The sequence below is a fragment of the Solenopsis invicta genome, chromosome 11 (genome assembly GCF_016802725.1).
Source record: "Solenopsis invicta isolate M01_SB chromosome 11, UNIL_Sinv_3.0, whole genome shotgun sequence".
In the NCBI taxonomy this organism is placed as follows: domain Eukaryota; kingdom Metazoa; phylum Arthropoda; class Insecta; order Hymenoptera; family Formicidae; genus Solenopsis; species Solenopsis invicta.
Window position 1 is genome coordinate 5766960 of NC_052674.1, and position 14253 is coordinate 5781212.

At 32.0% G+C, this 14253-nt stretch overlaps 1 protein-coding gene across 3 annotated transcripts in view; it reads right to left on the bottom strand.

Annotated features, from left to right (window-relative positions):
* Nucleotides 1–14253, bottom strand: part of LOC105200112 (growth hormone secretagogue receptor type 1) — a 44406-nt gene that overhangs the window by 2699 nt on the left and 27454 nt on the right. The window contains exons 4-6 of one of the 3 annotated variants that reach the window (XM_011167509.3): nt 13714–13822; nt 13525–13596; nt 29–644 (exon numbers count right to left, since the gene is read on the bottom strand). In XM_011167509.3, coding sequence (XP_011165811.1) covers nt 29–644; nt 13525–13596; nt 13714–13822 — 797 coding nt within the window. Of the gene's footprint in view, nt 1–28; nt 645–1272; nt 2304–13524; nt 13597–13713; nt 13823–14253 lie in introns of those variants that run through there. The other 2 variants (XM_026138639.2, XM_026138640.2) reach the window with 2 other exon arrangements.

The window sequence follows — 14253 nt, forward strand, 5'->3', positions numbered from 1 at the left end:
CCGCGGACGCGTGGTCGTTGCATGGTACCTTCACGCTGCAGCTCCTGTTGCTGCTGTGTCTTCGCCAGAAGTCCGAGTGGCTGCTGCTGCAATTAGTCGAGCCGGTCGTGTAAGTGCCCGTACGCTCAGACGTTTTCTTTTTCTTCCTTTTGGCGGGTCCCAGGCCGCACAGTTTGAGGAAACCTTCCCTGAATTTGGTCGACATTAGATTATAAAGGATCGGATTAATCGCCGAGTTCAGGTACAACATAACTCTGGAGAAGTACAGGAGGCTATAGTAGCCCTCTATGCCGAGCGATACGACCATCTTAGGCGGCACGACGATGATCCAGAGCGTGAGAGCCTTAAAGGGTAGCAAGCACAGGAAGAAGCACAGCACCACCGTGGCCAGCATCATGACCACCTGTTTGCGATATTTGAGCAGATTGTTTGCCGGTCCACGGCTTATCGCCGGATTTGCCATCAAGTGTCTGGCGATCACCGTGTATAAAATTATTAGGATCAGCAAGGGAATCACGAAGAACACGAGGATTGTCGTCAAGATGAAGCCCGTCATCCAAGTTGTTGAAGCCGGTGTCGAACAAGTAGGTATGTACGTACCGTCGTTCTCTTCTATCTCGTAGGTTACCATAAGCAGTATGGGACTAGAACGTGTTAAAGACAGAGATTGATTATTGCAAGCACATGCGCGCGTACATCTATCATATAGCGAAGCTCCAGTAAATTACCATAATATAAATGTTGTCAGGCACATAGCATTTCAAGAATTTCTAAAATATAACGTCTTGCAAAAAATATATTTCAGCGCAAATAAATTTCTGTTATGTAAATTAAATATTCAGCAAATGTAGCATCAACAAATTAAAATACTAATGAATAGTCAAAGCTGTAATAGGAGAACATTGAAATCACTTGATGTAGAATTAATGTTGACGATAATTTCGTATATCTTTGCGTTAAAAAAAAATATAAGAAATATTCGTGTAACATTTGATGCAGATTGGGCTTCATATCTATTTAATCGCCTGCAATACTGATGATAATAAAATCACACCGTTTAAACTTTTCGAGCACATCCGCGCGGATCGCTCACTTGATTCTCAGTCGTAACTTTAACGAAAGTTCATGAAGTTTAATATCTTACAGAATGTCAAAAGTTTTCTCGTACAAGTTTCAGCTAATCTATAGCACAGCACTTTGCTTCTCTTTATTCAACCTTCTTCCAATAAATCTAGTACAATAGTAGGAATATACGTCACTTCTCAATGTTTCCATATTTTTCGACAAAAAATGATTTTTCAATATCTCCAGTATCACATTTTTTTTTAGTTATACATATGTATTGTCCGTCGCTTCCATATTTCTTATCATAATAAGTATAATTTTCAGATATTTCCATGATTTTCTTATAATAAGCATAATCTTTTAATGTTTTCACATTCTTTTACACTGCACACGCATTTTTTTTCAATATTGCGATTTTTAACGAGCACATCGCATCGAGCATGGTCCTCCAATTTTTCAAGAAACGCATTTAATACTATAATATTTTATCTAATATTCTATAATGTCATTGATCATTTATTTCTCTTTGTACACAGAGAAATTGTGAATCACAGTCGTCGCATTACGTTACAGTATTCGATGTCGTCTGATCTCATAGAAAGTTCTCTTCCTGATTAGAGTCCTCTTGCTGATTAGCCACAACTCTCCTCGTGCCGACGACCGTGTTCCTATGGCTGATCCTCTCGCTCTTAAAACCGCACAGTTTCAGGAAACCCCGTCTGAACTTGCTACTCATTAGATTATACAGTATCGGATTACCAGCGCTATTCAGATAGAACATGATCCTGCAGAAGTTCAGCAAACAGAAGAACGTGTCGTAATCAAGCGCGGCTATCTGTTCGGCGGGCGCTATGACGATGTAGAAGATGAGGAGCCGATAGGGTGACAGGCACACAAAGAAGCTCACGACTACTGTCAGTAGCATGTAAACCACCTGTCTCCTAGCCCGGCTGTGATACGAGTCGTTGGTGCCGCTGGATGTCGTCGACGAGTCGCGGATCAGATGACTTACGATAAATGAATACAGTGCCACGAGTATCACGAATGGCGCAACGAAGAAGAGCAAGACCAGCAGCAGGAAGAACGTCACGCTGGCGTTCGTGTCGGCCTGCGTCAGACACACCGGTACGCGATTCACCTGATTCACCACCTGCTGATCTCTCCCGTCGTTAGCAACATCGTGCGCTACGTGACTCGTCATCCTCATTTCGCGATACTGCGATACCCAGATCATCGGGCTGCAATCAATCGAAAAAAAAACAAACAAAAACGTACTTTTTATTTCACCTCGTATTTGCTTCTGCGACAAAAAACTGCGACTCCGGCGAAGTTGAGTCGCGGTAATAAGCAGACAGAAGAAGGAGGCAGTGAAGCGAACGCAGTTTACTCGATGTTTGATTGCTTTGTAGTTCAATAATTCAAGAACAGCTCAGGAAATGCTCTTCGCGAGGATAGATCGAGAACACGACGTAGGTTGATGAGATAAAGACAGATTGCAGTTTGTGTGATACATTGATGATACATCATGTGTACTAAGTCAAGACGTGCTTAAGTGGCTTCCCTAAAGTCGTTTAATCGCGTCGTAACTTAGTAAAGATAGATGTTTCGTGAAGTACTTTGTCTTGTTAATTAAGTATAATAATTATACATTGTAATTATATCTTATAATAATGTTGTTTTGTGCATTCACGTCCATTCTCAAAAGACATTGGCATCGGTTTAATAAGTTACGGCAGAAATTATTGCCTGTTAAACGAATGTATAAAAAAAGAAAAAGTTTTTTAACTTTTATCTCATAGATTTGAGCTCGAAATGTTTAGAATGTTCTAAACATGTCAATGTAGCCTATCGTTTTTAGAGCAGCTGTGTACCAAAATAGTTGCGAATTTTTATCTCGTGAATTGGATGTAAACCTGGAACGTCGATATTTTTTCATCAGTATCAATGTAGTTTTTTTTTAAACAATTATCAATATAATAAAATTTATCTCTTTCTCAACAGTTTAAAAACATTGCAGTTTATCTTTATATTATCTTTACCTATTTTCACCTCTTTTCTTATCACAAATAGTCTTACGTGCAGTATGTGTGTGTGTGTGTGTATCATGTAAAGTATAAAATTACATAGTGTGAAAATTTTAAAATAGAAGTGAATTCGCAAAGGCTAAATTCATTACTTGCACTATTGAAAAACAGTTTCTAATAGACACTCCCATGTCACTTTAATAAAGTTACTGTAGTACGAACTGCGTCACAGTACGTATCATCCGTCTAAAAAAAGAAAAAGAAAACAAGACTACTCCTATGAGAACAACGCTTCGTTACACGTCGACATAAAATGTATCGTCGCATAGGAAAAGCTTTCTTCCAGAATTTATTGCTAAATGTTTGTTGCAACAGTCATTTTTTTTTCTATTTACGTAAACAGCGATATGCAATAAAAGATCTTTATATCTTAATATTCTTAATTCCACGCAAGCCAAATTAGATTCTTAAATCTTTAAGAAAGTTTATAATACTACAGGCCAGATTTTTAATATATTATTTACGTTCTATTTAAAATATTTGTTTCTTGATTAATTAAATTAAAATCATTGGTTATTGACTGATAAATGATACTCTTTCTTAGTTCTATTTAAAAGATACTTAAAAACTATTCAAATTAAAATAAAGAATTGATGCTAAAAATTTCTATTTTAGCAAACTTAATTTCTACAAAATATTTATTCTAATCTAAGTGAAAAAAAAAAAAACATATTTATACTTTAAAAATTCGCAGGTATACGTATACTTAACAATTAAACAAATACTATAATTTATGCGATTAATTTTTTTTTTTGTAAAATTGTAAAATGTTGGAAAAGTTATTGTTCTTTATCGCGCTTTATGAAAACAAGTGAAGACGTATAGCGAGTGTCTCCGACAATCGCTTTCCCACGCCGCGAAACAGAATATCGTACTTTTCTTCTTGCTCTGGCACTTTATACGAGCACTTTATACGGAATCGAACTCGATTTTCGCGCGTGAGCGACGGAATAGGATCGAGTTTCTTCAAATGCCTGGTGAAATGTGATTTCGATAATTGCGTGCCACCATTTATCTCAACGCGCTTCCGCACCTGCGTAAAACCGACGATCTCTTTAACACTTTAATGGAAAACGTTAATGATAACGTTATACTTGTTTAACCGGTTCGTCTAAGTATACAATTGAAAATATCTTTGTTACAATTTGAAATCAATTATAACAAGATAATATTTGCATTGTAAAATGGCAAAAAATGTTTTTTTATCATTTTCATTAAAATAATGACAAAAGTTTGTCAGTAACTCTTAATCATATTCTGAATATTCCCTAAATATTATTATTATTCTCTAAACAGAATACGTGGCAAATAATGTATCAATCACTAAATAAACGTAGAAGAAGCAATATATAAATACTGTGTGTATATTATATATTTTGCTCTTCTATAATTATAGATTACTTAAATGATAACCACCTAAACTTCAATAAAATCATATATCAACGCTGGCGTGAGTTTAATTCTTGACGCGCTCAGATCTGAAATTGACGATCAATCATCAAGACATTAACTTATGAACCGAGAACGGGAAATCTAGGTTTTCGAAACAGTTACGTGTCATCTTGTCAAAATGCTGCAACTGCATTTATTCATAAGATCGAGAAACTCGTCTCGGAGTGATCCATCACTGCATTATGTCATTGTTCAGATTTAACGACGTGAAATATTCTGCTATGACTTTTCGAATCTTCAAAGAGTAAAAATATTTATCCTATTATCGAATTGTTACAAATACAGTTGTTAATGGAGTTCCTGATTACCGTACAGAAACATTTTCAAGCACAATAAAAGTTTCATATTTGCAAAGATTACATTTTGCGAATTTATTGCGAACATAGAGAAGAGAAACAGACATGAAAGATTAAAGTTAAAGGTAAAAAAAATTTAATGGAAAAAATGTTTTTTGTTTTTTTTTTATATTTTTTTCCACCTTCAAAGACTAACAGTATTTTGCTGCGTGATTATTACGACCATGAAAAAACATCGTGAATTTTACCAAAAGAATATGCGTAATATGAATATTTATGCAAAGCTGATTTGAAGTTTGCTCATAAAATTTCAAACTGTAAACATAATTTTAAAAAGAAAGAAGTACATTTGCATCTTTTCATATCTGTAATTTTACATTTTTAAGATGCTTCCGCAAACTAAGATGTAATTTAACTCTATTTTGCAATTTTTATTATCTATACACATAAAAAATTTGCTATTTTAACAATAATTATAATAAATCAAATTTATTAATTCGATGTCGTGGCAAATTTTTTTTACAATAAATTCAATTGTCTATATTGCTCTATATGAAATTATCCAAGTGTAAAAACGAACCTGATCTAAGAAATCTAAAATTTATTTTGATAAATAATGAGAACGAGAGAAAGAAAGAGAGACGACGTTAACAAAATGTATACTGTATTAAATACAAAATGGCAACGTCAATAGTACATGTTTTATCACCGAAATATTAATGTCATATTTTTTTTAAATTATATAATTTTACATGTGCTTGTATACATTATACAAAATATTACAAGTAACCGAATCGGCACAAATGTTAAAGCAATAACTTGTAAATTATAAGTTACTTGAGATAGAAGATTTCTTGTAAACTAAAATGCAAAAAGAAATAATAAAATTATGTAAATTTCAACTTTGTACTTGAAAAAAATTTTAATTTAAGACTCATAAATATACTTAAAAAGATATATAATGTTGAAAATTAAAAAGTTATAATAAATGACAGCTTTCTTTGTCATTTTCAATAAGAAAAAAATCGAAGTTTTTCTAAATAATTAAAAAAGCAATAATTAAAATTAAAAAACACAAGTTGTGAAACAATCTGTATGTTTTTGCGAGAAATTATGCATAAGAAAATTTAAGTAAAGTATACCTAAATATTATCTTTATATTTATAAAATAAAATCTCTGTAAAAAAAATTCTTTTAATTTTTAAAATCGATTTTAAAATTAATTTTGTATAAGGATCTCTCTTGAGGATACAAAAACGTTTCCGGACTATTTCGCTGTATAAGTGGAACGGAAGCGAAAATCGGCGAAAATATTCATAAAATGTGTTTAACGCGGGTTTTATGTGTTAATAAGCCCCTGGCTTTAATTTGCATTTGCGATCTTATTACTTGCTGCAACAGTATGCATAAAAAAAAACAAAATTTTGTGAATTTATCTATTTTATTTCGCGGAAAAATTACACATGCAAAAACCACGCTTCAGGTTTCCATCGTGGAATAACGTTTTATGCATACATTAAGCATCTTTCGCGGGCTGAAGTCGGAAATTTGGTGAGAGAGAGAGAGAGAGAGAGAGAGAGAGAAACGATCCGTTTGTCCCAGTATTTCTCATTTTACATAATAGCCACAATGGTGACAGTATTAGAAATGTTAATACTACTGTGACATTAATACCATCTTTTCTACTTGCTATGTAGCAAGCTTTTCAGCTGCTGCACGGGCACTTCCTAATCTCCACGATTTATTGGTTTCCTGCAAGCCCTTCCACCATCAATAACATCGTGTTGCAACGACTCCAAAATTACAATTCAAAAACGTGCTTCTGGTTGAAAAACATCGAGTTTTAAATGGATTAGAAACGTTCACGCGACTGCATCTCTATCCCTCTCTCGATTAATACGGTTACTTAGCTCTTATTAAGAACTCCGGACCATGTCAACTAAATCCTTCTGTAAGCCCATGAGGTCTCGAATAATCCGGATGCTTCCTTCAATGCCCTAATTTCAAATGTTTACGTAGTAAATTTTATAATTAGAATCTAAATTTAAAAATCAAAAGTGTTTTAAAGAATAAAAATATTTATTTCGCTAATACATCTCTATATGCGAGAAAGAGAAGTATGAAGCTTATAATGCATAATGTATATCTATTTGTTATTCAAATTTCTTCCTCGGGGAGCAGTACATAATTTTCGAAAATAAGGAGTATCTTTTACATCTACACTACTGTATTATATAATGACTCAATCATGTTACGAACAAATGGAAGCTAGAAACGTATCCTTGCAACGTGCAAAATAAATATGATATATCTATGCTGTTTCGCGTGAAATATAGGCATTGATAAATACGACGAGGAAAGCACAAGTCGTCTTTGAACTTAATAGGTTGGATTGTGGTTTCGCTCTCTGTCGTGTAATACAATTTGTAACACAGTTCGATTACTCCTTGCTTTACCTCAAAGCTCCAAATGTTGAAAGCGCTTAAGCTGTATTTGAAAGGAGAAATACCATGTGCGAGTATCTATTTCACTCTGGTGTAATCAGTACTAATTGCACGGTATACTTCGTAAGACATACTGCAATTAAAATATTTTTCAAAGTAATGCTAATTAGAAGTAGTTCGGAGAACAAAATAATTCCCAAGTGTAATTTTTATTGTGACACCAGCAAATTTAATTTATCGATATATTTGTTACACTCTATTCATTGCATCTATGATATTGTTCATACAATTGTGATATTAGATTATGAATCGCATAACATAAAAATAAATTACAAATATAGAATATTAATTTAAAGAATTATATAATGAAAAAATAAACAATGCACATAAAAAATTTAATAAAATTTTGGGACTTTATTATGCAATCACGTGTGCAAAATGTCATAAATTAAATAAACTACATCATTTTTCCACCAATTTGAAATTTAACTTTCTAATAAAAATGGTGAAGCATCTAATTATTTACAAAGCAATCATTCAAAATTAATTAAAATTGATTAAAAAGAGCTTCTAGCTAATTGAGTTTCGCAAATGGCAAAATTATATTGTTTGATTAACTTCAAGCAGAAAAAATATCCAAATAGACCACGGTAGCCGTGGTTATATGTTTGATAGTCTAAAAATAATTTTATAGAAAATTGAATCAGAGCAATAAAATCTTAGATAAACAAAGCTCTCAATTTGGGTTAATCCTCTGGAAAGTTTAAGATATAATTTTAGTAATATCTCGAAGATTGCTTAGGGCGCAGCCCACTGTTAAAAGCGGCTATAAACTTAGGTTCTTTGCGATCGAGTGAGAGACGTCTACGTGTAACGCGTATATATGGCATATACAGAGAACTGGTTTACGGACGATATCACTTTTATAACGCGTGTGCGCGTCCTACCGCAACGTGTGTAATACCGGGGTGAAACGCGAGCGTGAGAGAGTGGCACATAGATCGGTTGAACTTTATGAAGTAAAAATCAAATTCATCTATTCTCTTTCGGGCACCCACATCTATCGCATATGGAGTGAAAATCGAATCTGTCTATCCTCTTTTGGATATCTTTGTATCGCGAAAAAAAAAAATGAATTCGCGATTCATTTCGAAAAATTTATTTAACACCGCAAGTAAATCCATCTGCAAGTCCAATGAAACATACCTGAATATTCTATTTTTCTTGATGAAAAATTTTTATTTTCTATGAAATTGTTTTACATACAAATTCCGAAGCTTTTTAAAAAAGAAATTTTGAAATATATATATTTTTTTATAAAAAAAGTATGTTAAAAAGAATCATAATATGTTTTATTTATTTTTAACTATATTTTAATTACGAAAAGAATTACATTGCAAATTTACCAAATTATTTTTTATAGTAAACTTTTTACTTTCGCAATTTAAAGTAGAGGAACTTTGATTCTACGTAGATCTAAAATATTAAGGATAAAAGACGTACATTAAAAAGTTTGCCAAACAATTACACCGACACCCGTAGAAATTTCATAGTCAAAATTTCAACAGTCATCTTGCTTTTCAAACAGCGTTAATATTTAATTGTTTAATTATCGTTCAATAATATTTTAATTTGTATTGAATATTTAAATCTTCTGTTTTGAAAGATACAAAATTTTCACCCAAGTCTCTAAGCACAAAAGATTGTACAAGTCGTTAAGAAGAAATTGCAACAAGAAGAAGTCGTTGTGGTAAGGAAGTTTTCGCTTTAAATATTATCGCGAATACATGCTCAAGACATGCATTATGCATGACACGTGCTCGAATAACGATATACGTCATCCACGCATTTTCATGTTTACACGCGATACTTTCCTTATGCACGGTAGTCTGCAATCTTACGAAAGTATGGACATGTATCTGCTTTCATCACGGGGCATTTCGGGGCGTAAGAGAAAAATGTGCTTGGAGTTTATCGAGCAAAAGCCGCGCTTGCTCGTCCCTTTTTCTCTTTTCTCACTTTTCGTTGAAGTGCATTCGGAGAGAAAGCACGTGCTTGTATTCAATCGATATCACAAAAACTGATAGTTTCACAGTCCTATAGAGAAGAATATAAAATATTTTTGCATGTACCTCTATTATCGAAGATACATGATTCGTATGTTCATCATGCAAAAAAGTGGAAAATATTTTAAATTTAATATATTTTAAGATATAAAATTTTTTGTAAGTTTGTGTCTAATTGTAAATTAAATTAAATTTTTAAATTAAATTTTATATAAAATGTAAAATTATAACGCATGTCAAAGTTAATTTAAAATTAAGTAAAAAGGATAGATACAAAAATAATTAATAAAACAAGATCATGTTAACAGTATTTTTGGCGAGAGTAACAAATTATCAAAAAATTTTAATTATCAATTAGTTGATGTTATACAGTTATTAATATATTCAACAAGATATAACGTGGTTTTTACAAAATATATTTATGGCGTCTTTAATTGGGATCATCTTATTTTTATCTGACGTAAGATCAATGATCTTCTAGCCGTGTGTCTTCTCAATGTTAAAGACAAATTATTCCGCACGTTCCCCGTATAATCATTTACGCACATTAGTTACTTTCACGTTTGGGGAAGTCGTAATCGCATGCATTTTATGCGACAGATATCAAACGGCACCCTCTTTGAATGAACTTGGCGGGGATCCCTTTTATGAGGGAAATTGCGACAAGGACACAATCGAGCACTCGCGGATATTGGCGGTTCGTTCATTCATAGCGTTGGTTTAAATGCGTTGATCCGAGATAAAAGCTTGGGTCGGCGAGCAAGGGTCCCGTACGTTTCTGCTTCACTGATTTCTCTTTTTTATGATAACACTACTGCTCATCCCCTCGATGCATTTCTTTCGGACGTGCCAGAGTATTGGCATTTCGATAAGCCTCGATAAGCCCACTTCAATTTTCGCGACATATGTTAGAAGGATCTTAGAGGGAGGTTTGATATATTACATATTCTTGTAAGAAATTCTAATATTCCAGTACCTCGATAGTTTGTAATGTGTTCTAAAAAAAACTCGCTGTTCTAAATTTATTGTTATTGTATTTTAATGAGTTACGCTTAAAAAAGAAGTATCTTAATTTTAAAATAGCAGCATGTTTTATTTCTGTCTTCATTTTATAAATATCTAAAAACGTTCCAAATAAGTGTTTAGATTGAAAACATTAAACAATGAAATTTTTTACAGCTTTAAACATTTTTATGTTTTAAATCTAAACACCGTTTAAAAACTAAAACATTTTTAAGTATCTAATAAACGAAGAAACAAAAATAAAACATTTTAATATCTATAATAAAATAAAATTTTTTTTTTCTTAAGTGTAAGTGCACGATGCGGCGGGAAGCACGTGATATATAAAATACGATGTAAAGAAGTGTTGCTTTGATAGAAATTTATTGTTGTTGAATAGTACGTAGAATAGATATAATATGCTCTTTCGTAATATCCACCACAGTCGTTCGACTCAAAAGAGCGAATTTTTAAGGAATTTCGGAGTCGAGATTCCCGGGGCAATATTCGCGTAATATACCTACTACACGTGCAGGAATTCTGACGCGTGATGCTCACGCCTCTCGCAATCTGCTCCTATACGTCAATATGCACGCATCTTGCATCTCGGAGATTCAATTACGTTACCGGGGTGTCTTTGTATTATATTACGTGCAATTCAGCAAACTCTACGAGAAATTTCTAACATTTATAGAACCACGAAGTTCTTGTATATGACATGTATTCTATAGTATAATGCGAGCGAAATATGTATGTTGTTTTGTACGACACTATTCGCTTAACTTTGCTATTGAGAACGAGTATATAACGACAAATTGGGATCCTTTGAAATGTCGTTCAAGCTATATTCATAATTCTTCAACAGAGATAATATATCTTGGAACAGCAGAATTTTCTTCATCTTCGTTTTTCAAATTAAAGTTTAAATAAAATATAAAACCTAATCAAAAAAATTATTAAAAAAAAATTAAATTATTTCGTTTTTTTCAAAATTTCGTTAAAAATATATTATGTTAACAAATTATTCATATTAAAAATATTTTTAATTTTTTCAAACACTGCTTATTGACCGGATATTGAAAAATTTAAACATAACTTGACTCAATTTTCAAGAATTAATAGAACTCTCTAAAACTAGTCCCTTTCTTGCAGAACAGACTCAACTGTTTGTTGAATCAACATCTTTTATCGTTAAGACATATACCTGTGCAGAACGAATATAACAAATCTCTATAACATGACAAATCTCTCTTCATCGCTTTGCTAAATCCTATTTTTTCATCTGCTGTACATTAATATATTAAAATTCAAATGGAGATTTAATAGTTTTATGCATTACAAATTTTCCAGAAACAATTTAAACAGTTCAAACTTTAAATCTTAAGTTACAAATTGTTCTCAGGTTTAAAAGTATATCTAAATAATTCACAGTTGACTTCTAAAATAGTAAAGTTAAATATTCAAAAGAGAACACAAACCAAAGTTGCTGATTGCAATAAACTACTTTTTCAATTATCCATGTTGTCTAAATTGTTCTAACAGTTGAATCTTCGGACGATCGATCAAGCAGTTTTATTCCATTCAGAATGTACGAAATGCTCGAACTTGAAACGCTTGAAACATTCGAAATATTCGATCAATTTGATCATATAACTCCCTTTGTATCTAAATTACAACTTTTATAAGATATATCTGCTTCTTAGTGTTATAGAAATATAACAACAAAATTTAGTCTAAACAAAAAATTGCTAAAAAATTCACAAAATTAAAAAATATTAGAAGTAATATAATTTTGCAAAGCTATTTTCATCAAAATGAGATTTAAATGGCGCACTGGAGGTAAGGGAGCAGCTTGTTACAAAGCTCGACGCAGGCAACATGTGTGTTCTTGCATTCGGATGAATGCAGCTTATGTCAACGTTGTTTCACGCATGCAATATGACATGCATCGCAATGCATCGTAATTAGAAGCTTTATAGAAACGAAAGGAGATACGCATACAAAGCGCTATGTCACGAATTAGTGTTACGAAGATATATATCATTGTCAAAGAGTAGTTTTCGATAATTTCGGAAATCTCTTTGTTTGAATCATCCTACTCATGTGTTCTAAATATTCCCGAATTCTCAATCAAAATTTTAATGACAAGCCCTATCATTAATTTATAACTTACTTCATTATTTCATTCAAACATAGAACATTAATTAATAATAAAAATAAGAGTCTAAATGAGTAAATGTTAAAACTTTTTCACGCATAAATAATGAATAAAATCCTGTATAAATTTTTTTCACAAAAATAAATTAATAAACTTTTTAATATATAAAATACATCTCACATGTAAAAAGACTTTTGATAGAAAATTGGACATTGAATAAATTGACTCTAATGTTCAATCAAAATTAACATGACAACAATCGCAAAATAAAATTTTTAATCTGCAACAGCTTACTCAAATTTTTGATTATTTTTTGTTCTTAAATCACTAAAAATTTCAAAAAATGTTTACTAATTTTTAGAATTTATCTGCAATTTATTGTTAAATTAGAAATTTATACAGTTCAATAAGCTTTTAGTAACTTAACTCTACTTGTAAAAATCGCGCAGTTCATATATGAATATAAATGTCTAAGAAATAAAAAGAAAACGGATATTATAAAAAAATACTGCTGTTTTTTAAAAAACGCAAAGAATATGATTCAAAGAAGAATAAATAGAATTACAATGTAATTTTTAGATAAACCCCTTAAGAGAGAGTTTTTCATCTTTCTTCAAGCCTCAATTTCAAGCCGAAATTATTTTTCCGCCGTTGGAGCTCATTTTGGACTATGTTCGTCTAAATTGGGTTTTAATTAAGATCAACCGACCGACTCTGATGTACATTTTAAACCATGTCTTCATGGCAGAAGTTAATAAGGTGTGTAGGTGGCGGCTTTGTATTACGGTCACGTGAAGATGACGTAAAGCGGAACATGAAAAGAGTCAAGATGAAAAAGCTCATCATGCGTCAACCAAAGAAAAACTAAGAACAAGACAAATAAAGAAAGGCAACGGTAGAGCATTAATAAAGCAAATTACAGATATTTTAGCAACTTTTTTTTTCTCTTTGTATCACCTTGTACACAACGCCGCTGCCACCCACGCCAAGAAACAAAGAATGGTTGCCCTTGCCTTTGTGCACACATATCTATGTAACACATAAGTTATCGGATTAAATCAAATAAGTCTAACTCTTTAGAGTTAGCTTTTATCTGCGCTCTAAATTCACGGCTTTCTGCGATAATTCCAAGCGCAGTGTACTTACCCCGCCCTTAAAGGCTCGCAAATGGCGTAATAGCGTTCGAAACTGATGGCTAAAATTGTGAGAACCGAAGCATGAGCTACAGTCAACTCCACGAACGGAACAGCCTTACCTGTAACAGCAAATTATTCACGCTTTTTTCAAAACTTTTTTTTTTAAATATATACATTAATGAAAAAGATTTTACATTTTTTATACTATTTGTCGAAGTAAAACAAAGTTTTTAATAAATAAAATTTTTATATTCTTATTATACTTTTAACAATAAAAGTGAACAATGTCTTTTAATCAATAAAATAATCAAGAAAGTATTTGTAATCAAGAAAATAAGTTACAAATAAGTTCCATCAAAGTTTCGTTTCGCTTCGTTGTTTCCATTAGCTTGTTTCAATTACCATTTCTTAATAAAAATAGAATATTATAAAAGTAACACGAAGTGGAAAACCAATAAGTTCATGTAATAGATTCTGTCATTTGATTTTAAAACACAAAGCACGAAATCAAATTTGCTTTAACAGAAAGTTTACTGAATAAAATTATGAT